This window comes from Micromys minutus (genome assembly GCF_963924665.1).
Source record: "Micromys minutus genome assembly, chromosome: 22".
Taxonomy (NCBI): Eukaryota; Metazoa; Chordata; class Mammalia; order Rodentia; family Muridae; genus Micromys; species Micromys minutus.
In genome coordinates this window covers 32,689,460-32,714,693 of record NC_137957.1, presented here as the reverse complement: position 1 = coordinate 32,714,693, position 25,234 = coordinate 32,689,460, and the positions used below count along the sequence as shown (strand labels likewise).

The window sequence follows — 25,234 nt, the reverse complement described above, 5'->3', positions numbered from 1 at the left end:
AGAAAACACTTGTTTTCCTAAACCATGCAGCCTTATGTCTTCCCCTCTCTATAAGGGCAGTTCCTTTCCATCGGTAGCATGAGTGATTGTTTTTCCCCTCCTGGGACAGGGTCCCATGAACCCCCAGACTGTCCTCAGACTTGCTCTGCAACCAAGGATGACATCAGACTTCGGATCCTCTTGTTCCAACTCTTAACAAATCCCTTGTATCCTTGGCTCTCTCTAGTGAGATGTGTTGTCCCAAAGGCGTTTATTCTGTGTGCCCTGCTTGTATCAGATCTATTGGGACCACATTTAAGGACAAGTATTAGCTATATTAAGCATTTTTCTTGTTCTACACAGAAAGTTTCTATAAATACAGTTACTCCCTGGCTAAGCAGCTCTTAAGTTTGTCAGTCAGGTTGTGTCTTCATGTTTCAGTCTCATGAATGTAAAAGGAAGACTGGACAAACTGTGTGCAGTGTAAGTGTGGCTGCCAGGGCTTTGGAGAGGGAGGGAAGAGGCCGGGAAATCCCAGGCATCACAGGGATAATTCTGCAGCTTAGTATTAGGTCAAAGGTGAAAGGTCAGTTTGGATCATTATTTCCTAGAAATTCTGAGACGCTGCTGCAGTCTGTCCCTTTGGCTAGAAGACAGAATACAAAAGGGGGGATGAATGTCCGAGTCACAGAGCTACACCCGTGGTAGAAAGGGTGGCCAGAGACCTCCTTATGATTTGCTAATAATAATCAGATGCACCTTTTCCTTCTGTTCAGTTTTATGACTTGCCCAGGCTGGGTGGGGATGATAACTCTTAATAGCTAAGAGGCATCCCAGGCCGTCTGCTTAGAGTTTTAAGTTTTATTTGCAGTTCTTTAACCTATTCAAAATGAGGAAGGGAGGGACTGTTGACTTAATAATCCTTTAGTTCATGCTTCTGTGTGTGAGGAGCTATCCTTTGCTGGGAGTATACGTGTACAAGAGCAAAACAGACCCATCTCTGAAATGCTAGGAAGAGTTCATAGTCCAGTGCAGAAGACAAATATGCAAAGGAAACCCACAAATCCTTGTGTAACTAACTACTGTAATGGAGCAGAGGAGCAGTCAGCGCTGAGGAAAAGGAGCAGGTTGCAGGTGGCAATCAAAACAGGGTATGGGATAAAGGAAGTAATATTTAACTCAAGTTCTAAAGAGGGAGTGGGCTGTGGAGACAGCAGAAAGGAGGCAGTGCAAAAAAAGACCTAGGGTGGAAAGACTTTGTCTTAAGGAGACATAGGAAATGCCCAGAGAGGGGAGAACCTGCTACTTGAAGAGAGGAGAGAGAGGAGCTCATGGGACAGGTATCCAGCTTAGCCAGGACTCAGACTACAAGCACTTGAATAGCTGCCGGTGGCCCTGCAGAAGATCTGCCTGTCTTCGTCTCTATATAGCATATGTCCCTTCGCCCCTACAATGTGTCTTTCTTTATTTGGGCAAAAAGGGTTTTATAGTTACAATTTATGGCCTTGAGGTTTGATCATCTGAGTGGTAAATTCCATTACAAGTTCCCTCAGAAGAACACACAGTAGCTCATGCCTGTAATGTAGCATTAGAAAGGCTGAGGAAGGACCTCTGAGCGTGGGGCTACCCAGGAAACTGAGATGCAGGCTTAAAAACAAACAAACAAACAAAAATCTTCAAAAAGAAACCAACCAACCCGCTTTGACAGCCCCTCGTGGTGGCACACGCCTGTAATCGTCAGGGAGGCAGTGAGGGAACTGAGGCAGACTTATCGGAAGTTTAGATTCGCCTGGACCACTTAGAGATACCCAAACCTCAATCCAAACAACAAGTCAAGAAAACAGATAAGGGGAAGCCAGGCCATAGAGAGCCAGAGGCAGAAGGCCGGGCCTTTGAAAGGGACTGGTTTGTTTCTGTCCACACCTTGGCCTCTGGTCTCCAGGCCTCTGTAGAACAAACTGCTGCTGTTTTAACTTTCTGAGTTAGTGGTACTTTGTTATGGCAGCCACAGGAAATGGAGGCGAGTTTGGAGATTTATTCTAGGGCTTTTATGATCTGATTTATGTTTCAAACTTATCTTCATGGCTACTTCTGTATGAAAACAAAGCAGGTAGGAAATCCCTCCGGAGCTGCCATAGGAGAAGGAGCCAACTAGACCGGGACTTGCTGAGAGTGTCAGGAGATAAAGGAAGAGGCAGAAGAATGGGAGCAGATGGCCTTTCCCTGAGTCCTTCCTCAGAGAATCAGAGAGCCTGAAAGAGTGTCATCCTATAGGATCACCCAGAAGGCACCGTCTATGGTGCGGTAAATGCTGAACGGAAGAGTCAACTGGGCAAACAGAGGTGGAGAACATTCAGAGTGAAGAAGGGGCCTCTTCAGGCTTCGTTTCCCATACCTCTCTAGCAGCTCGCTGTGGTCACACGCTGGACCTTGTCACTAGGAGCCCCCACCAGCACCTGCTTAGCTCCCCACAAACGGGTCTAACTGTGCAGCTTACACCACATGACTCCCACATTCTCCCTTACAACCACCCTGGAATTTCTGAGGTGATATTTGAGCCAAACGCACACCTTCCCACACACTATCAACCCAGGATCGCCCAGTTCACACAGTTCTGCACGGCAAGCGGTATGCAGTCGTTAGCCGTCCCTCTCCACATGCAAAGTGCTTTAAAACATGAGTTTAAAGGGAGAGGACACAGTGGAGAGGGGAGGTGGGGAGGACCTGGAAGGAACAGAGGGAAGGGAAACTGTAATCAGGACATAGTGTGTGAGAAAAGAATATTTCCAGTGAAAGGAAAAATAATATATTTTTTAAAAATTATGTTTTCCCTATGTGTATGTAATTTCTTCGTCTGATTCTCCACTTGAATGTCTCACTTAGAGATTAAGCCTTTTAAACACTAACACAACCCCTCTCCTACCTCATATGTTGAATAGGTCTGATACTGGGGCGGGGGGCACACCTATGCACACCTATTTGTGGAGGCCAGAGAATAACAGACAGCCTCAGGTGCCATTTCCACCTTGTCTGTGTGTGTGTGTGTGTGTGTGTGTGTGTGTGTGTGTGTGGCGTTTATCCTTACCAGTTATGTGTGGGTACATGTGTGTGTACATTAGTGCAAGGCCAGAGGTTGATTTCAGGTTTCTTCTCTCTTTTCCACCTTTATTCTTTGAGACAGGATCTTTCACTGAACTTGAAGCTCATTGACTTGGCTAATAAGCCTCCCCAGCCCTGGCCTCACAGGTATATATGTCAGTATGCCTGGTTTGGATTTTTGTTGTTGTTTTGTTTTTTAAATATGGCTTCTGGGGGTTGGTGAACCTAGACCCTCAGGTTTCCGAGGCAGAGCCAGAGCACACTGTATTGGCCATGCCAGCTCACCAGCCTGAGGTAGTCCTCTTGAATTAACTAATTGTGCTAGGAGTTAGAGCAGAGAGCCAGCCATGATCTGAAGAGGGTAAAGTAAGAGGAAAAGGATGTGGGTGTTGAAGGCTTTCAGACTTGGCATCCCCAGGCAGTCAGATGAAGTTGGAAGTGGTTCAGGGGTCTCTGGCTGTAAAGAAGATCATGTGCCGTGCTCTCGGGGCATTCAGCTAAGGGGATATGCAAAGCACCATGGGAGTGTAAGATTAGTCCATGATTGATGAGCACAGAGACTCAAGGTGTAACTTCTGGTCATACCTGTACCTGTCTGTCTCTTTCTGTCTGTCTCCCCACCCCCCGCTCAAGGTTGTATTAATTGAAGTTTTTTAGGTTTTTTGTTTGTTTGTTTGTTTGTTTTATTTTTACCCACAGATCCTTTACACAGGAAATTTTTGTGTTTTTGTTTCTGTTTATCCTCATCCTGGACAGAGGAAATTTCGGGAAGGGCCATCACTTAGTTAGACTGTGGTTCGGTGCTTGGGTAGGACAAACAGACTCAGCATGTTAAGCTGTTTCTTCTTGTAGTCCCAGTTAGAATACTGTGATTCTACTGGACGGCCCTTGTCCGTTTGGGTTTATGAATGTGTATACCTGAGGATTACATTTTAGTGATTGATAAAGAAAGCCTTATCATTTCATTGTTTATTTTTCCCTACGAAAGGCAATCTGTCGTTCTCTGTTGTGGCCCAAAAGTCACTGAGCCACTGAAATGCAGATGCAGTTCTGAGTGTGTGCCTGCACACTGGTACTAGCAAAGAGCCAAAACAGAAATGTAGGACTTCTGAAAGGATTGTGCAAAAGTCAGGGCTTGCAATGTGAAGGTAATTTGAATGACTAGACTCCTCTTGGTTGTAGAATGAAAAGATCTGAGAGACCATATAATTTAAATTTATAAGGACAGACACGGGTCATGGGTCACGTGAGATGACGCAGCAAGCAAAGGCACCTGTCGCATAAGCCTTGAACCTGAGTTCTAGTCCCATGACCCACATAGTGATGGAAGGAGAACACTGACTCCACAGAACCATCCTCTGACTTCCACATTCCCACAAATTACGTCTCTCTGTGTCTCTTTCCCTCCCTCCCTGTCTCACACACATACTGATGATGATGGTGATGATGATGATGTTAAAGAGACATATGGATGTGGACCTTGGTAGAAGATTCTAGGCTCTGACATCCGCCGAGCAATAATGTTTAACAGATTTGTCAGAATGGTGTGTTTCCATGATGATCATGCCATTTACTTAGCAGCGCCAAATACAAAACGCAACAAGACTGCAGTCAGTCTAAAGAGGGTGATTTTGCAGGCAGTGTGCCCTATTCAGACATTGAGCCAGAGTGTGAAACCCTGGCCTTTGTAGACTGAGAAGCACACAGTGCGAGCCCCACACCTTGGCTTTCTTCCTAGCCAAACCCTCCCTGAAAGTGAAATAGCAGAGAAATAGAACCTTAGCCCCACGGGCGGAGCCACCCCAGATGTGGAATTGGAGGGGCCTGGGTCTTGAGAAGTTACTGAGCACAGCCTCAAAATAGTGTCTTCTAGATAATTTCTAGATAACAGAGCAGATTCATCTCTTCAGAGGGTAGAATCTGTGGGACTTAATACTTTGTAAAATCCCACCACCTGTGATCACTGCTACCTCGGGACCACACCATAACATGAGTTTCAGTAGGGACAAAGCACTTAGACATGAGTCACTAAGGTCTAGCTTGATTGCGATCATTAAGGAAAAAGGATGTATTTAAAGGTATTTCTATGGAGACAAAATGTACACATGCAGACATGGCAAAGTCTGGAGTGGGGAAAGGTACAAGGGTCTCTTGTACTGGCTTAGAATCCTTCGATAGGCTTGGGATTATCAATATTCAGATGCACCAAGACCAGAAAAGGGGACAGAGTAAGATATTTCTATATATTAACAAAACAAAAGCTCCCACTTCCACCGAGGAAGGGAAGGGGAGAGGCAGACTGCTCTCGGGGCGTCCGAGAGCAGCGCACGGTGTCCGTGAGCACAGAATTCCATCCCTCGTGGTTGTCCTCCCAGAGAGGAACCCCGTGACCAAGTAGAGGGAAGTTCATTAAGGTAGTCAAGTTCTGTATCTGGTACTGATTTTACCAACTGGAAGTACACATGAGATAATGTTTAAACCCTACAAAAATGGAAGAAAATGCCATCTAGTTTTAGAAAATAGTATTTTGTTTCATTTCCGCTTTGATTTTCTGAGACAGGATCTTGTGATATAGCTCTGGCTGGCCTTGAGTTCACAGTCCCCCTGCCTCAGCTCCACCTGCTGAAAGATTACAAGTGTATGCTGCTATACACCTAGTTCTAGAAAATAGTACTCGTGACAGAGAAACCTGTAAGTCTTTGTCAGATCAGTGATGAAGAGAGCGCAGGTTGACCTTTCAGTGATGCTGTTACTTCAGGTGACAAACCAAGAACACACCAGCCACAGCCGCCCCATGACCCTCCACTTCCTAGTAGGTCTGTGATCTCATCCCCAGAGACACACAGCAGGGCTGCAGACAGCAGAGCACAGCCTGTCACAGCCTGGTGTCACCTGGGAACAGAGGCTCTGTTGAAGACTTGCAGCCATCAGGTTGGCCTGTCGGTATTGCTGTGGGGCATTTTCTTGCTTGGTGGTTGGTATGGGGACATGTGTGGCCAGTGCCACTCCTGAGCAAGTGGTCCTAGCTACAGTAAGAATCAAGCTGAGCAAACCGTTGAGACCCAGCCACTAAGCCACCCTCCTGTATGATCTCTGCTTCACTTTCTGCCTCCAGATTCCTGCTTGAGTTCCTGCCCCGACTTCCCTCAGTGGTGGAGTGTGACCTGGTAGTTATAAGATGAAACAAACTCTCTCCTCTCCTATGTTGTTCTTGGTTGGTGCTTTATGACACCAGCCGAGAACCCTAACTGGGACAACAGACTTTGTTGACCTATATCCTCAGACAACAGATTGCCATTTTAATAATGTGTTTTATAGGTGTGTGTGTGTGTGTGTGTGTGTTTCTTAGCTTTGTAGATTCACTAGTTAAAAGTTTTCTTAACATCCTTCTTTGGGCATTTTATCTTAAAATAGAGCAGTAGAACAGTGGACCCTGTAACTCTGACATTTGAAGTGATGTGGCATTGTTTGCATAGGGTGTGGCTCTGTAGAAATGTATGAAGCCTAATTCTAGGGTCACACAGTCTAGCAGAGATATTCATACTTGCAAACTATATTTTTATAATGGTGCTGGAGTTTACTAGAACAGTTCTTAATTAAGAAAAAAGATTAAGGGCTCCGTGAGGTTGCACACATCCATAATCCAATACTTCAGAACAGTTGGGAAGCTGGAGAGTCTGGAACTGAAGGTCATCATTGGTTCCTGGCAAGCTTGTGGCCAGCTTGGGCTGCCTGAGACCCTGAGGATGAGGGGTGGGGATAGGACAAAGGAGGGAAAGGATTCAGGGGAGAGAATCCAATGCTGGTTTACATATCAGTATGAATATTCTTACTTCTTGGAAGTTTTTGTTTGTTTTTACAAGACAAGGTTTCTCAGTATAATAGTCCAGGCTGTCCTGGAGCGTGCTGTGTAGTCCAGACTGGCCTTGAACTCACAGATCTGCCTGCTTCTACCTCCATAGTGCTGGGATGAAAGGTGTGCACTACCAAGCTTTGCTTTCTTTTCTTTCTTTAAAATGATGTATTATTTACTTTTATTTTATGTGCACTGGTGTTTTGCCTGGATATATGCATGTGTGGAAGTGTGGAATCCTATGGGATTGAAGTTTACAGACAGTTGTAAGCTGTCATGTGGGTGCTGGGAGTTGAACCCAGGTCCTCTAGAGAAGGAGCCAATGGTCTTGATGGTTGAACCATCTCTCCAGCCCTATTAAAAAAAAGTTAGTAGTTTTTATGTTTTGTTGTCCTAAAATGTAGGAGAAAACATAAAGTATACAAAGCTACACTTGTAACCGAAGCATCTTTATTGAAGGTGTGTCATAAATGATTGACCGCACTTAAATCTGATTCTGTAGCTTAATCTTTTAGCCATCTCACTAAAGTTAAAAGATCTTTCTCAGTATCATCCTAAGTGAGGGAACCCAACCACAAAAATACACCCATGGTATGCACTCACTGATAAGTGAAGATTACCCCAAAGCTCAGAATACCCAAGATACAATTCACAGACCCCATGACGCTCAAGAAAAAAGACCACCAAAGTGCAGATGTTTCAGTCCTTCTTAAAAGGGGGAACAAAAAATATTCTAGGAGGAAATATGGAGACAAAGCTTGGATCAGAGACTGAAGCAAAGGGAGTCCAGAAACTGCCCCACCTGGGGATCCAGCCCAAATACAGCCACCAAACCCAGTCACTATTGCTGATGCCAAAAAGTGCATGCTGACAGAGCCTGATATAGCTGTCTCCTGAGAGGCTCTGCCAGAGCCCGACAAATACAGAGGCAGATGCTCATAGCCAACCATTGAACTGAGAACGGGGTCGCCAATGGAGGAGTTAGAGAAAGGATTGGAGGAACTGAAAGGGTTTGCAACCTCATAAGAACAACCCAGAGCTCCAGGGACTAAGCCACTACCCAAAGAGCACACAGGGAGGGACCCATGGCTCCAGCTACATATGTAGCAGAGGATGGGCCTGATGCTACAGTGTAGGGGAATGTCAGGGTGGAGAGGTGCAAGGGGGTGGTGGGTGGACACCCTCATAGAAGCAGGAGGAGCGGTGACGGGATAGAGGACATGGAAGGGAATCCGGGAAAGGGGAAAACATTCAAATGTAAATGAAATATATCCAATAAAATCAGAAAAAAAAAGTGTTTCTGGTCTCCAGGCAGCTGCATATTCTCCCTGATATATGTGCTTATGTCTCATTAGCTTCTCTGGTTGACTGTATCTGAACAAACTCTTGGTTTCTACCTCATCCTGTCTCTAGACCACTGGTTTGTAACCTGTAGGTCACGACCTGTTTGGCAAACCTCTTGTCTCCAAAAAACTTACATTATGATTCATAACAGTAGCAAAATTACAGTATAATATAGCAAGAAAAATAGTTTTATGATTGGGGTGGCCACACTATATGGAATTGTATAAAAGAGTCACAGTGTTAGAAAGGGTGAGGAGCACTGTTCTAGACCCCTTTTATCATGGTCTTTCTCATCTCATTAAATAGCCTTTGGCTTTTCCTGGGTTCATGGACCAGGATCCTTCCGCTTCTCTTTAGCAAATCCTCTAACAAGCCCTGTAGTTTCTACCCCTCTCTTTCCACAGCCTCAGACCTTTTAAGATCATCCTCTCCAAACTGCATAACGGTAATTCTGGAGTTGATTTCTTTCTGATGCTCCTACTCTGTGTGCTGTGTGATGTGCCTGTAAAAGTAACCCTAGAGGCTTCACCACCAGGAAGTCTTCCCAGATGACCTAGCCCCTCCCACCAGGACCCACCTCTTAAAGACCCACTACCGCCTATAACACCAGAAACTGCTGACCAATTCTTGGCTATATGGGCCTGGTTGAAGTTTCTTACGGCATTCTTCAAGTCATTCTGTTTATGGTGGATAAACTTAATGCCTATTTAAGCAAACTTTGCTGTGTTCTCTTCCAAAAGGTCCCTGTCACCTATATAATCTTTTCATAAGTTCATAACTAACTTCCTAGTTAACTTGCTTCTTAAGTATTATGTGAGTGAGTCTCAGTTACGCAAGAAGGACTACAGCGTGACTGTCTAGTTAGCTAGTTAGTTAGTTTAGACTCAGTTACACAAGCAGTACTGCAGCATGGCTGTCTAGTTTAGTTAGTTAGTTAGCTAACTAGTTAGCTAGTTAGCTAGCTGGTTGGTTAGTTAGTTAGTTAGTTAGTTAGTTAGTTAGTTAGTTAGTTAGTTAGTTACTTAGTTACTTAGTTACTTAGTTAGTTAGTTAGTCAGTCAGTCAGTCTAGACTCAGTTACACAATCAGGACTACAACATGACTATCTAGTTTGCTGATGGGGAATGCATCTCTAGCTTGGGGTACTTTGAACAGTACCACTGCAAACACTGGCTTGTTCTTTGTGAAGTGTACATGAGTTCTGTTTGGTGTACAGGTTGGAGTGTTGTTTCTTAGCTAAGTGACAGGTGTATATTCCACTTCCGATACCAGCCAGCATGGTGAGAGAGTTCTGGTTCGTGCATGTCCTCAGAGACTCAGTACCTCTTTCAATGTGAACATTTGAATAAGTGCATGTGTGTGTGTGTGTGTGTGTGTGTGTGTGTGTGTTGAGATAGGCACTTTCCATGTAGCTCTGTCTTACCTGTAATTTACTCCTTGTAGCCCAGGCTAGACTCTTAAGTCTTGTATACTCTTTCTGCCTCTTGAGCCACAAAGCTCAGCAAAGTAGTGTTGTTTGGGGCCTTTCTCTCTCTCTCTCCCCCACCCCCTCTCTCTCTCTCTCTCTTCACCAGGGGTCTCACTATGCAGCCTTGACAGGCCTGAAACCATAGGCCAGACTGGTCTCAGACTCATAAAGACCGGCCTGCTTCTTCCTCCAGGCACTGGGATTTAAAGGCAGTGCTGCCCCAGCCTGCTTACAGTGATTTTTATTTTCAAGAAACCATTTTTTTTTTATTTAACTGTAGCACAAAACCTCATTCTCTTTATGATGAATGGTTTATATATCTTGTTTAAGCAAATATAGCTTACCTCAGTCATAAAGCTATTCTAGTTTCTCTGAAAGCTTATTGTGTTGCTGTGGCATTCACACCTGTAATCCATACAGAATGTACTCATGTGAAAAAGGAACTCTCTTCTCCATTGTCAGTGACCCAGAGCCTGAGGTACCCTCTCTTCCGAATCCAAATGCAGCTTTCTTCTGCATTTGGAGTAAGGTGTGTGTATGTCTCACCATGCCCCCGTGAACCTGTGGGGCCTTGTTGTTGGGGCTGTTCTCAGATGCGTGTGTAATAGAACTTGTTTTGTAGGCATGAGTTAAATCCACCTTTGTCAAGGAATATATTTCCGCTGTTGATCACATTCATTTTTCCTCCACTTAAGATTTTTGAGCTAACGTCTGACATACAGTTTTTGATTAATCATCAAATGTTATAAAATTACAGAGCAGAAGCAGATTTTTAAGGTCATCTTACCCAGCTTTAAATCGTTTCTGGGTCAGGTGACAAAGGTTGGGTGCCTTTGGTGGGTGACAGTTTCCTAAGCTTCCCCACACCATGGCTGCATGAGAGAAGAGCCATATTCTTAGGGGAAGCACGTGGAAACTTTCAGGAATAAGGATGCTGTGATTTTCACAAGTCTTCAAATGGTTTTGAGCAAAAATGGTCTCTACATAAACACGTGTTCATTTACAAAGAGAAGAACCAAGGACATACAGATAAAATATTAACGGTGGGATGGGGCAAAGGTTATATGAGTGCTGTTTAAGATGTGACTTCCGTGTGAGCTCACCCACACACAGGTTTTAAGTACCTCATCTGTCCCTCTGGAACACCAAGGGAGGGTGACTAATGCACCTTACTCCAGTGTGCCTCTTCTTGTAGGGGGCAGTCCCTGCACTCTCCTCAGACACTGCAGCCAGTACCGTCCTGCTAAGCTACCAGTTTAGACATTCATGATAAAATTTAAATATTTTAAATAATAAAGGAGTTTGTCATTGGCTGACCAGTCCCGCAACCCCCACTTCTCTATCACTCACGCCCTGTTGTTGATGAGACGTCTGTGCACTCGAGTCTCAACGCCGGTCTGTTCTCTTTGCTCACAGCTACTGCTTCGTGGGACACCTTTCTCATGCTATGGAGTCTGAAGCCACATGCTAGAGCTTACAGATACGTGGGCCACAAGGATGTTGTGACCAGTCTACAGTTCTCTCCACAGGGGAACTTACTAGCTTCTGCCTCGAGGGACAGGACTGTTAGACTCTGGGTTCTCGATAGGTGAGAGGAGCAGACACTGGTGGGGTTTGGGTTGGAGCTGTGGGAGGCACTGAGGCCTGATTGCTCCTAATGTGCCCTTGGTGGCTTCAGCTCCTTAGTGACCTGTACTCACTGGGGCCACCGCCATGCTGCCCTGTTTTTAAAGTCTAACAATTTCATACGAGTTTCTCAAAATTCAACTCAAAATGATGCCCTCTCTTAGAAAATCATTTGTAACCTGGAGATATGCACAATATGTCAGAAGCTTTGGAAGAAATATCTGTGTAAATCTGAAAGAAACACAGTGACATGTATCAAAAGTTCATTATTAACCCCACAGTGCCTGCCCAGTCATGGGCTTTTAAGGGCCCTTGGAACCCTGTTGACACCCCTGTGCCTAGAGCATCCTTTGATTGTTATCATTCATTTCGGAGCTCTAGAATTTTCATGTTTAAAATATTTCAGACAAATGCATAAATCTTTGTTGGGTGTGGTGATGTATACCTGTAATCTCAACATTCAGGAGACAGACACAGGCCTGAGTTCAAGACCAGCCTGGTACACAGAGCAAGTTCCAGGACAGCCAGAGCTATACACAGAAACCCTATCTTGAAAAGCCATTTTATACACACACACACATTTGCTGATCATTTTATTTGGTAACATCTTCCGTGAGACACTCTTCAGCCATGAGCTGATACTCTGTCTATTGTAAAAGTTTTATAGTTCAGATATCTTTTAAGTTTGAAACTCTAAGTATATATAATTTCAAACATCCATTAAAAAGTGAATAGCCCCATTTCTACTTCCTCATTGTTACAAGTCTGGGGCCTTGATTTTCCTTGAGCCTGCCTATCCTGTGGGATAGCCTAGACTTTCCCACTGAGTGACAGGTCAGCTCCTGGATGGTAAAAGTAAAATCGCTGGACCTGATAAGGACGAAGCCCTCAACTGCACAGCAGCACTTGAGCTGGACAGAGTAAGTCACAAAAATCAGACTGGACTCAGAAGACAACAGCACCAGAACTCTGCCGCCTGGTATCTGCCGAGTCTCCTGTAGAACAGAGGTCGGGTCGGGCCAGCCCTGCTGGGGAGGCCCTAGAAAGGACATGTATAGTATAGCAGGCTGGGGGTGGGATGTAGACCAAAGTTCAGGAAGTATTTTTTATGATCTTGACTGTGGCTGTGGCTTCTTGGTCATTGCACAGGACAAGTCTTTTCTTTGTTGTCTCTAGGATCAAATTACAGAAGCTCAGGTGTACCTGATTTCTTCTCACAAAAGTTCCCCTCGAAAATGGACTAAAATGTAGTCCCTAAATATACTGTTCTGGATCGATAATATCAATTATCACAGATTACCAGGTATTATCATTGACCTGGTGATAGAAATTAGTAATAAAGTGATATTTGCCCCTAGAGGCCACTGGATGGGCAGACCAGACTGAATCTAAGAAACTTTGAAGTATTGAGTCTTCCCAGTAAAACTCAACAGACAGTTGTTGAAGTCTTTCTTTGTACCTGACATATGTTAAATGGTGGTCTCGTACATACAAGTAATGTCATTCCTGTCCTCAGAACACTTACTGGTCAATGGAAGAGAAATCGTTTAGTTTTTAAAAGTCAAGATACACTGCAGTAATCCAAACCCTCGTTGCAGGTCAGGAGCAGTGTGGTTTGGTCAGAGGTCTGCAGATGAGAAACACTCTTCCTAAGCATGAATGCAGAGGCGCAGGTGTGTTTGAAGCACTGTGACCACTCTGGGTACAAAGTTCACCCCAGTGGCAGGATATCCGGCCAGCGAGCTTAAGGCGTTGTGCTTTATTGTGAGGGAGCCAGTTACATGTTTACTCTGGGGTTTTATGAGCTTGGCATTGCCTTTCTGCAAGTGACAAGCACAGCATGTAGGTGACAGGGGCACTAGTGGGTAGAGGATTAGAGCCAGGACACTGATTAAGAGGCTTTTGCAGTAATCTAGGTGAAGGGTGCTAAGGATATACGTTCCTGAGGGCAAGCCGAACGGATGCAGAGAGAGGTAACCGCAGGGTTTGCTGGAATGCCTGGAGGAGAAGCTGCTTATAACTTCTCCTGGCTCCTCTCCTAGAGACGTGCTGCTGTTGCTCCAGTCCCAAGGTAGCAAATACGGGGTAAGCTGCAGGTGTTAGGATGCCCTGTGAGCATCTGAGATTTGAGACTCTAAGACAGATGTCCAGATGAATTCTGTTGTCTTTTGTTTTTCTTTTTTTAAGCATCGTGGCAGTCTTCCCATATAGGAAATGATTTTCTAAATGCAAAAGTGACCAAGTCCTCAGTGCAGAGTAGCCGTGCCTCAAAAACGCAACACTGACGGTTTCCCAACATTGCAGCTCGCAGCTGCCGGGAAGAAGAGTGCACTCACATGTGGGCGAGGGCTTCTCCACTGTGACCAGCCTGCATCTGGTTTTTCAAAGATTTTGCTCGCCTACAATACTCACATTGTATTCTTTATTGCTCTGTTATCTTTTCTCCTTGCCCAGTCAAGAAAATAACATGGATGTGTAATTTCAAAGCACCTTTGTCTTGTTCATGAGTATAAGATTGCAGCCACTGGGGTTAGCAAGGCCATAGGTACACACTGGGCCTCAGTAATTGGTGCTGGTCGGTGTAGGCTCAGGGAGTAGGGGAAAGGGAGAGTCTCAGGAGGCGTTCTGTATAAAAACATGTAGCACAGACAATACCTTCTCCCAGCCCAGACTGCCGTTAGCTCCCAGAACTTCAAGTGGCTCAAGTTCAAAACTGCCTTGGGGCTATCAGTTTTAATCAGCCTGCTCTTCTGAATTGAAACTACAGATTGCTGTTTCTAAAGTAACACAGAGTGCAGTGCTGATTCAAAATACACTTTTCCAAGTTTCTGGGCAGCTGTACGTTTTGGAGGCAGAGTAAGCAACCTCTCGAAGTCAGCTGTGATTTCCATGAGCCAGGCCAGCATACCACGGTAGAAGTCAAGGTTACTACCCTTCACCTACTTTGTTAAGGTTTTGTATGCCTTAAGCTGTTTAAGTTTCTAATTCTTCATGGTGACTGAGTATTAAATTAAGTAATTTATCACTGTTAAACTGTGTTTCAGGAAAGGAAAGTCTTCAGAATTTAAAGCACACACCGCCCCAGTTCGAAGCGTGGACTTTTCAGCTGATGGCCAGTTTTTGGCTACAGCATCTGAAGACAAATCCATTAAAGTGTGGAGTATGCACCGTCAGCGCTTCCTCTTCTCCCTGTACCGACACACACACTGGGTACGCTGCGCCAAGTAAGTACAAATGGTTCTTCATACAGTCATCCTCCTGCTCCAGACTATATTAACCCCCACCCCCAACCTCCAGACAAGTAACTGGGGGTCCTGTCCACTCGTTCACTCAGCAAACATTGATTCTGTGACTGCTATGTACTGGACCACTTATATACAAAGCTGTCAGAATCCCTGTTCTCATGGAGCTTAAACTCTAGAGTTGTGTGTGTGTGTGTGTGTGTGTGTGTGTGTGTGTGTGTGTGTGTGTGGTGTATGATATTATATATCTATGATGTAACACACACATACACACACACACACACATATGTATATATGTATGTGACAGCAATAAGTCTGTGTCATTTCAAATAGCTCTGAAATGAATTCAGAAGTAATGGCTAATTTGTGAGAGAGAGATGGGTGTGGCACGAGCACTGCTCCCTGAGCTTACTCGGGTCTGCAGTAAGAGCGCCACAGGTAGGAAACGTGAAGCTTGGTGAGAGGCATGCGAACAAGTTTAAAGTTGCAGACACGGAGAGCATAAACAAGCATCTGTAACTGAGAGCTGAGCATCATCCTGGGACAATGGGAAAGGAACCCCCAGCACAGCTCCACCACTGAAGATCACTGGAGCAGAGAACCTGAACTAAGAACTGGAGGAAGGGGTCCAGGCTGGAGAAGAGCTGCCCAGCACACAGCAGGAGTGCGCACTACATCCCCAGTGTTGTTGGCACATGCGGTACTGGTCCTTTTAGGAATGAAGAGTGGAGAGCCGAGGGCTCAGGGAGGCTCTTCAGAGGTTCCAGAGTCTGCTAAGGCCAAGCCACGTGAGGCAGGATTGCTTCTGCTGCGTGCAGAAAAAGGCATGATGAGGTTCCGGGGAGTTAAAGCTGAGAGTCATTTAATAGAAAGTGTCAAGCCCAGCTATAGTTGGTTTTCTTCCTCCACCGTGGTCAGTTAGTTGCCCGGAGTGTTTAATGATGTTGCACTGAGCAGCGCACACCCAGAACCGGGAATGGTTCTGGGCCTCTGCACACTTGCTTTGTTCTTTGAAGCCCATGACTACTGAGGCTACAGCTAGCTCCAAGCTCACCTCCTCACAGCTTAGAGGGTGCCCAGGGAAAGCCCTCTCTCCCTGTTTCTGTTAGAAAAACAGAAGTGACTCAGGCCCAAATAGAATCCTGTCCCTAGTGGTGAGAAATGGTGGGCCCCATTTCTGGGTGCTTTGGCCAGAGGCCCACTCACACCCATCCCTATTCCAGCAGGGAGCAGAAGAGCTGTCTCACAGGTAGGGCGGCACGGGTGTGCTCCCTAGGAAACTATAGTCCCCTGCTCCCAGAATCTGAGGCTAGCTGTGTGGTGACCCAGCAGTTCCCAGTCTCCCGTGCTGCTGTGCTCGTGGTAACAAATCTAACCGGAATAGAAAGGCAGGAAGTTATATTTTTAGTGACGTGTTTTCTTCAGAAGAGCTCAGTGACTTTTGTGCTGCAGCCATCACAGTGTCATTTCTCTCTCCAGTCTCAGCTGGGAGGACTGGAACATACCTCTCATCCCAGCAGAGGCAGGCAGAGCCTGCGAGTGTGGGGACAGCCAAGGCGACAAACACAAACAAACAAAACCAAACCTAAATAAGTAAGTGAGTGAGTGAATGAGACTGTGGGTAGTATGAAAGGAAAGGTTAAGAGCACTTACACATTAATGATTGTGACACATTCGGGGCATCCATGTGTGCCAGTGAGAGCTGGCTGAGTGTGCTCTTGGACTCAAGATCCACTTACTCTGTGAGAGGGTGCTTCTGTGGGAGCCATGCATGGAAGGGAAGAGTGGGTATTGGTGTTTTGTTAAGCACAGAGGAAGGCACCATTGGGGGACATGTGGCTCCCCCTGGGAGAGAGTAGACTAGATTTTCCAGGTCACTGGGGCAGGGAGGGGAGGAGGGAGGGAACACATGAGGATGAAGTGGGAGGGAGGGACGTGGGCTTGAGGGAGGGAACAGGGGAGAGACCACTAGAATTGAGGGGCAGTGCAGTGAAACTTCCTGTAATATGTGAAGGTGATCCTCGTGAGGTCTCCCAAATAATGAGAGAGATAGAAACCCAACTGGCCATCTCTTGTCACGAACCAGAACTTCTGGTACCAGGACTGGGTTTTATCCAGTTTCAGCTATTGGCCAAAAATCCCCAAACAACCCAGTTGAAACATTATGTCAGTGTGAAGGCTTTTATTTTATCTTCTTATATTTTATTTTGTTATGTTTTGTTGTGACTTCCTAGAAGCCTGTTCTTTTGTAATGAGGGACAGATAGGGAGTGAGTCTGGATGGGCGAGGAGGTGAGAAGGAGCCAGAAGGAGTAGAGGGAGGGGGAACTATTCTGATTATATTGTATGAAAAAAATGTTTAATAAAGGGAAAGTAAAGTATTTTTTACACAATAAATTCCAATCATGGCTTCCCCTCACTCATCTCCTCCAGATCCCCTCCCCCACCTCCCCAACCGTCCAGTTCCATACCTTGTGTCTCTCTCTTCAGAAAACAAATAGGAAAGTAAAAAAAAACAGAAAGAAAGAAAGGGAAAAAAAGAAAAAGTAGGAGAAAACATAGACATTCACACACACCCCAAAACCTATGAAAACACAAAACCAGAACCCAGAATACACAAACAAAAGACTTACACTGTAAAAAAAAAAAAAATGTCCAAACAAAGCAATATAAGAAACACCACACACACAATCTCCAAATTCTGTTTGAATTTCAGAAAGTAAATTATTATAAATTGTGACTTAGAAGAACACGAGAGAAGGGAGGATGAGGGAGGTGCTGATGGAAAGTCAGGAGAATGAGACACTGTGGGTCCAGAGCTGAGGGAAGGCAGGGCAGGAGCCACCACAGTGTGTCACACGTGGCAAGCGGGCAGAGAAACCAGCAGAAAAGCCCCGTGGCCTGAGGGAGCCCGTGTACTCTGGGGAGCATTATTACCAGATGTGGTTAGAACACAGGTAGTTTGGTGGGACAAGGCGTTCCAGCGTTTCTATGCCTAACTAACCACCTTGATGCTCTGCTTTCAGCCACGGTAATGGCATTTCTTCACAGAAGTTCATTGCCATCTCTCCAGCTGGGCACTGCAGTTAGGGAAAGACTGCAGGCACCAGGAAAAGGCTCTTTTCTCTGCTACAGAATCTTCTGTGTACACACACACACACACACACACACACACACACACGAGAGCACACACCAATACCTCTCTCCACACATGCACACATATACATACATACATACATGTGCATACACAGTCACATGCATGCATATACTTACTCTCTCATAATACACACACACCACACATACACACATACACCACACATACACACACACACACACACACACAAGTACACACCATTACCTCCCCCTCCACATGCACACATACATGTGCATACACACTCGCATGCACACACACACCCCTCTACACCTGTTTCTGCTTCTGAAGAAGGCAGATCTGACCTTGCTGTCCCCCAGCTTGGACCTCTGGGTGACTCCTTACCCAGGCTTGTATGTTTTTCCTTCTGTGACAAACTGTCGCTCTTTGTCCCTTTCACCACACAGTTGCCTTCCCACAGCTGGGCGGCTCTTCTACAGCACAGCTGTGTGTTCTGGGTTTCTGCACCTGCTGCAAGCCTTACTCTCTGTGATCCCGCTCTCTGTCACTTCCTCCAACAGCCGGAGCCTGTTGATGTCACAGTGCCTAGGTCTGTTAGTATAGGTCTCCTTCCCTTTTAGACTTTGAGTTACAAGAATTTTATCTTGCTGTGCTGTCTTACCAGACACTGTTCTAAATTCTGTGGGTATAAGAGAAGCAGAAACAGGGAAACCTGTGCTAGTAGGGCCTCTTTAGCCAAGGAGAGATAAACATCAAATACATTATCACACACAGGTTGGAGAAATCATATTTACTAGTATGGCATTGAAGCCAAGACCCAGCTGAGCAGAGGAAGCTAGTCGTGTGTGCACCTGGAGAGGGCGTTTGAGAGGGTTCCATGCAGTACAAGAACCACAGTCTCTCGGGTTAAAAAAAAGCTCAGAATAATTGCCCAGAAATGTGGTAGGAAGACTCAAGTATAGGCAGGTGCTGATCTGTGCTCTCTGGTCACTTTGGTGTCAGGATTCGAGAGTTTCTTCATGACAAGGCTATTTTTGTGAGCCTTTAATGGGAACTCAGGACTGTCTGCCATCTATGCATGTTAACCAAGACATTTTCACAGCTCCACCTGTTCCTTGTACCTTTGGCCAAGTCCTGCTCAGACTGTGTTTACTCACACACCCAACCATGGCAGATTACCTTGTTTTGCTGGTACTGGTGGTTCTGAGGGACCTTAAACACCACTTGTTTTCATGCTACTTGGGGGTGACTCATGAAACTGCAGAGCCCTCTCCACCCCAAGGAATATTCTTTGACAAATAATTTGGTGTAAGTTAATGAATTTCACTTCTGGCAACTTTCCATGTGTATTCATTCTCTCCAGAACTCTTCCAGAGCCTTTTTATACTTCTTTTAAAATGTTAGATCATCTTATTCAGCTAGAACAGAAATGTTAAGAGGACTAACTAGGTGGCCACTGAGTCCCAGGCCCTCAGTGTATCTTCAAGAGTGTAGCCCTGATGGGATTGTCCTAAAGCGGAACTGAAAAGGTCCCCAAGGCTTAAGGTCCTTATATCTGTGTATCAAGGAGTGAGGTCAGCAGGAGCCGAAGCATTAGCAGAGTCTGGAACAGAAGCAGCTAACATATTTTCAGTGGCACTGCCAGCTCCCAAAGAGTCTAGACATTTAGCAGGCCTTCGGGGGGCCTTCTTTCTTTGCCAACAAAGTCATAATACTACACAAAAAGTTGCTTACTGGACCCTGGACTGAAGCAAAAGAGGCTCACTGGGAAAATCTTCCAGGGATACTTTTCTCATTGAGAGTGAGTCTCATGTGTATCCATGCCAAGGACACAGAATCATCAGCCCTTCTAGTCGTGGAAGCCTGTAGCCAAGATGCAGACATGCTGGCTGCTCTTTGCCTCTTGCTGTTGCTGGGCACTTCTCTCAGCCCTGCAGTGCCAGCAGCTGGCATTAGTAGACAGATGACACAGGGCAGGTAACTAGTAGGCTAGTGATCCAAGGCAACAACCTAAGCTTGCTGGGCCAGTCCACTGCTCCATCAAATGAATACAACTGAGTTAGTTCCTTCACATAGTTAGGAGTCAGCAAGTGCCCCGTGTCACATGACCTCCTCCTGAGGCTATACCAGTCACTTTTATGTAATAACTCAAAAGTCATTATGTATAATTTGGGCAAATGCTATTAAGATATTAACTATCATTTATTTAATGTATTTTATGTACTGAACTATCAAAGGTCATTTTACTTCTAATTAGTTATACCTGCAATTTTTGCATTTTTTTTTACTTTGTTTTGTTTTGAGACGGGTCTCGCTGTGTGCCCAGACTGGCCTTAAATATATGCTTGTCCTGCCTCAACCTATGTGGTGCTGAGATTGTAGGGATGGGCCATCGTGCATGGCTGGAGTCTCTGCTTGCCAGCTATGGTTCCTGACTGTACTTTTGAGTGAATGGTCCTGAGATAGCCAAGCACCCTGCTGTGATGGTGAGTGGTCCTGAGATAGCCCAGTGCCCTGCTGTGATGGTGAGTGGTCCTGAGATAGCCCAGCGCCCTGCTGTGATGGTTACCTCCTGATTATGTTTAGTTCACTTATTTCCTGCTTTCCTTTTAGCTGAATATCTCTTGTTTCCCATTTTACTTCCTTTATTGACATTTTGGGTTTTCTCTTAGTTCTGTGCTCCTTGGTAACATCTAGAAGTTGATGACGCATCCTTAACACAGTCTGTACTATAACATTTTTTTTTTTTTTTTTTTTGGGTAATTCAATTTTAATTTATTGTCATCACTTTTCTTCATGATCCAGATATTTGAAAATGCAAAGAAAACGAACTTTTTATATGTCAGGGACTGGCACTAAAAAAAATTCAGACTGCAAATGAGTTATACAAATGAAATATCAAATGGAGATCCAGTTATCAAAATGAAAGCACGCAACATATTAAAAGTTCACAATTATTTGTACAGAGCACATAAAAAAGTCAGCTTGCTATCCAACACTGTGCTTTTTAAAGAGCTACTGCAGAACTTGAAGAAAATAGACGTATTAGTTAACCTATAAAGAGATCAAAGAGCCTGAAACAAGTAGTAAAAAGAAATTTTTGCCTTTATTAGAATGGCATTAGGCCTTAAATATGCCAATTTTGGTAATCACATTATTGTTTTAATAAGAAACAACTCTACAGAATTGCAATACTGGTCCAACAGTCTTGTCTTTCTTTTAAAGCAAGAAACAGAATGTAAGTAACCAGAAAGCAGGGCAGGCATCAGCTAACGCAGGAGACTGGCTTCTTAGATCCATGTGTTTGCAGAGAGAACCGTTGTGCTGGGGAGGGATGGAACAGCTCGAGATAACTGGAACCCAGAGTGTGCGCCAAGTCCCATGAGGCTGCTTGTTGAATTCATCTTTTCCTTGGTCACATTGTTTTCCTCCAATACTACAGTTTTTCTTTTCCTCAAAGTATAAAGAAGTATGAAATATAAACAAGCCCCTGCACTGCCCACTCAGCAGTGCCCAGTCAGGCATTACAGAGCTCTCTACACACCCACAACTCAGCACACTGGGTAAGTCAACAATATACAAAATATCAGGGCACTGAAAGAATTAAACCCATTTTCTTTTAGATACACAGAAGATTCAAATATTCAACCTAAAGGAAAACAATTGTCTTGGTTCTCTTCTACATCTGCATGTTGACACACTCATTAAACATTCCTGTATGATCCGGTTTGGTTAAAAACCTCAGAACCATCCATTCAGACAAAAACAGGTCATCAGAAAGATTATCTGGCTTCCATCTCCCTAACCCCAATAATCAAGAAGTCAACTTTAAGACATGACTCCAAACACTGGATTGTGACAACAAATGCTAGGTCCAATTTCTTCATAATCCTTTTTGGTGTGGCATACTTGGTAGAACTCAGGCGTGGAAGCCAGCATTGACCCTCAGAACCAGACTGCACACCGCTGCACGTGGTGTGTAATAACTTGTCCATCAGTAGGCTTGGGCTTCAATCTACCGCCACTCAGCTCCTCACTTCACTTCAGCCTGGCCTCGACAGTTCTCCTCACATCTCTTTGCAAATGACGTCCGAAGTCCCTGAACATGGTTGAACCACCAGAGAGGACAATGTTCTTATAAAGAGGACGCCGGACATCAATGGGGCAATTCTGAATGACTTCATCTACAACTTCTGAGATAGGTTATGTAAAATCTGGATTAGCAAACTCCAGATGGAAAAAGATCTCGGGTCCCAGGAATCACTCGTAGCCAACATCAATGGAGAACTCTTTCTTCGAGATGGCATTGACTCCATTGTACTGTTTGATCCACTTTGACCCATCAGTGTCATACTTGTTAAACTCTTTCACTAAATCTGGGCAGACATAACTGTAGCGTTCCTTCATTGCTTTCGCAGTTTCCAAGGACTGCTCAGGAGGGATCCCTTCTTCTCGGTCTCGCATCAGTTGCTGAATAAAATATGTTATATATCTTCCTGCGATTGGAATGTGTTTAATACAGCTGCCGATAACATATCCTTCAGCCACAGGAATCACATGAGTGACTCCATCTCCACTGTCTATTACTGTACCCGTCAGCACCCGCTCTCCTACTTGTCTTGAGGTGCAGGATGCAGCTAAGACAAGAACAGCCTGCACAGCAATGTACAATCCTAGAACATTGAAGAACTCAAACATTATCTCAGCAGTATATTCCCTGTTTCCTGGAGTATTCAGTGGAGGTTCAGTCAGAAGAAAGTAATGATCTTCAGGTTCTGCCCTTAAATATTTAAAAATCGCTTGTTCCATAAACCTTTCCATTAAGTCCCAGTCTTCAACTATACCATGGCAGATTGGCCACGTTGTTGCATAGTAACATAACATTTTATCTTACAGCGTTTTAGACAGAAGGTTAGAACTTAAACAGTGTATCCCCATTATCCACCTTTAGACAGTTTTACTCCTATAAGTGGTAAAAGCCTGGATTGTTAAGCAACCAGTTTTATCTGAAAGAAGATAAGAAAAAAGCACTTTTATATTTTGCATCCATATTTTCAGTTCCAGCATAATTTACTCATTTGAATAGATCCAAGATTCCATCTGCTGTCATTTCTTAAGCTTGAAAAAATGTCATTTATCATGTCCTATTTTCCTGGTCATAACTTCCCTTGCTTTTTGTTCCATGTTTATAAGGGCTGTTTTTGCAGAGATATTTAATCACAGCTTTTGAAGCATCACTTGCTATGGGCTTTATATTGGGGAGGTGGCTCATGTGACTATAGGAACTGAGAAGTCCCAGGACCAGTTATATGAAGCCCCTGAGATGCTGATAACATGACTCCATCCAAGTGCCGCAAGGAAAGACAATGATGTAACTTTTGTATGGACCAGATGCTTGCAAACCTGTGGAAGGCGCCACTGAAATGGGTCCTGAAAGCCAACATCTGGAGAGCCTGGACTTATGCTGTCTAAAACAAGAAATGGGTGTGTCCTCATTCTTGGGAGTGGATAGTGGCTGCTAATTCTAGTTGTCAGCTCGAGTGAACATTATAACAAATATCCAGGCAGGTTATGACACATGCCTGTGAGTATGTATTCGAGGGCTTGTCCACAGAGAATTACTCAAGGGAGAAGATCTTGACCATGGTGTCATTCTGTGCTCTGGGGTCTTGGGCTGAATAAGACAGAAAAGGGATAAAGAAAGGGGGAAAGGAAAGAGCCAGCTGAGTAAAACCCTGACTTTGAAAAGTAAACAAAATTTGAAAATATTTGTAAAAATGGCTTTACAGATCTTGTCTGCTAATACTAACATTTGTACAATATCTTGGTAATTTTTTTTTCATTGTATGTTCTGTGATTTTCTTTTTCTGTATTCTCAAACATAACCTAAAGTTTCTTCACAGAGATTATGCTATTATAGAACAGTGGTTCTCAACTTTCCTAACGCTGCAACCTTTTAATACAGTTCCTCATGTTGTGGTGACCCCCGACCATAAAATTATTTTCATTGCTACTTTATAACTGTAATTTTGCTAATGTTATGAACCATAATATAAATAGCTAATATGCAGAGTATCTGATATACGACCTCTGTGAAGGGCTCAGTCAGACCCCAGAGGAGTCATGACCCACGGGTTAAGAACTCTACTGTTGTAGACTTGCTGGACTTCAGTGGAGACACATTGTCTTGTCTGTTATTGATTGTTTTTATGCTGGCTTCTAGGCATCTGGATTTGGGATGGCTGTAGTTCTACGTGCTGATATCTGGTCTTTTTTTTTTTTTAATTGGGTGGGTGTTCAGTTCCTTAGTTTCTGTTGTCCTTTCTAATTCTTAGGAGACTGTGGTAGCTGTGGGTTGCCTGGTATGAAATGCTTCTGAGATCCTTTCAGGTGTGGCGCTGGGCTTGCTTCTGAGTAGAATGCATTTCCTGGTATTGGGAGCTGACACCTAGAGATTGAGATGGGCTAGAAGATGGGGTCGTTCCACTGAAGGGAAAGCAGAGTGTCCTCTTAGTCCCCTGGGAATGTGGGCAGAGAGCGAGGGAAGGCTACAGCTGGTGGTTTGCTACAGAGCTGAGGGCAAGACTGGGGTGAGTTTGGAGGAGAGGAGAGGGAGAGCATCTGACGCCTGCTTGCCTGCTTTGATGGTGTGCCTGCTTTCTGGGTGGAACAATGGCCAGCTGTTGGGTCCCCATGAAGAGCCTACAGAAGTCCAAGGCTGAGACTAAGGAAGGGGGTGGGTAGGGAGGCTGTAGGAGAAGATCTGAGTGATCTGCTTGAGATGGGGACAGAGAAGACCACAGAAGGTGATCTGCTACAGAGCTGGGCATGAAACTGGAGCGCTAGATTAAAAGGTAAAAAGGGGAGTGGAGTCCTAAATGAAGATCTCCTATGTTCTCCAGCCCCCAATTGTTTCTTTAAGTGAGGTTTAAAATAATTACAAGTAGGGCATCAGGATGGCTTGTGAGGATGAGCAAGGCCCTAAGAGATGTTGCAGTGCCAGGAAGATCTCACTAATGCAGATGAAGAGACACAGTCCTGGGGACTTCCTGTCAGCCAGCAGGATGTCAGACTTCGGCCCACAGCCGGCCTAAAACCACCAAACGTTTTGAGGGGGAAAGTGACCCACTTTAATTTAAATTTCAAGTTCACTTTTGTTGCTCGTAGACCATGAGAGAGCAAAGTGCCAGATGCAGATGGAGGAGGTGATGATAATGAAGGGCCAGGAAAGACTGGAAATAGACCGTGGGACAGATGACTCAGAGAGGGAAGTGGTGCAGAGACTTTCAGCCTCTCTTGGCCTCTGTTTCTCAATAGTTGTAGGGATGATTTGTACTAATATAATCAACAGATGGCCTCTCTTCTTGCCACTTAAGGAAGCATAAATGTTTTCTTTGTTCCCCTGGCCTTCACCCTCAGAATGTAAGCATGAGACCTATCAAAGAGAAGTCTGACAGTAGTGGTTGCATATGTGAGAGTTTTAGATCTCATCGTCATCCAAACTCACTACAC

The 25,234-nt window shown here is 44.7% G+C and overlaps 1 protein-coding gene and 1 pseudogene across 4 annotated transcripts in view; one reads left to right on the top strand and one right to left on the bottom strand.

Annotated features, from left to right (window-relative positions):
• POC1B (POC1 centriolar protein B) overlaps positions 1–25,234 on the top strand; it is an 85,368-nt gene that overhangs the window by 6,305 nt on the left and 53,829 nt on the right. For all 3 annotated transcript variants that reach the window (XM_080936025.1, XM_080936026.1, XM_080936024.1), the window contains exons 3-4: positions 11,160–11,331; positions 14,414–14,593. In XM_080936025.1, coding sequence (XP_080792151.1) covers positions 11,160–11,331; positions 14,414–14,593 — 352 coding nt within the window. The remainder of the gene's footprint in view (positions 1–11,159; positions 11,332–14,413; positions 14,594–25,234) is intronic.
• LOC308435145 (actin-related protein 3-like) lies at positions 21,520–22,558 on the bottom strand (annotated as a pseudogene). Its single transcript has one exon. The product of its transcript is annotated as an actin-related protein 3-like (transcript).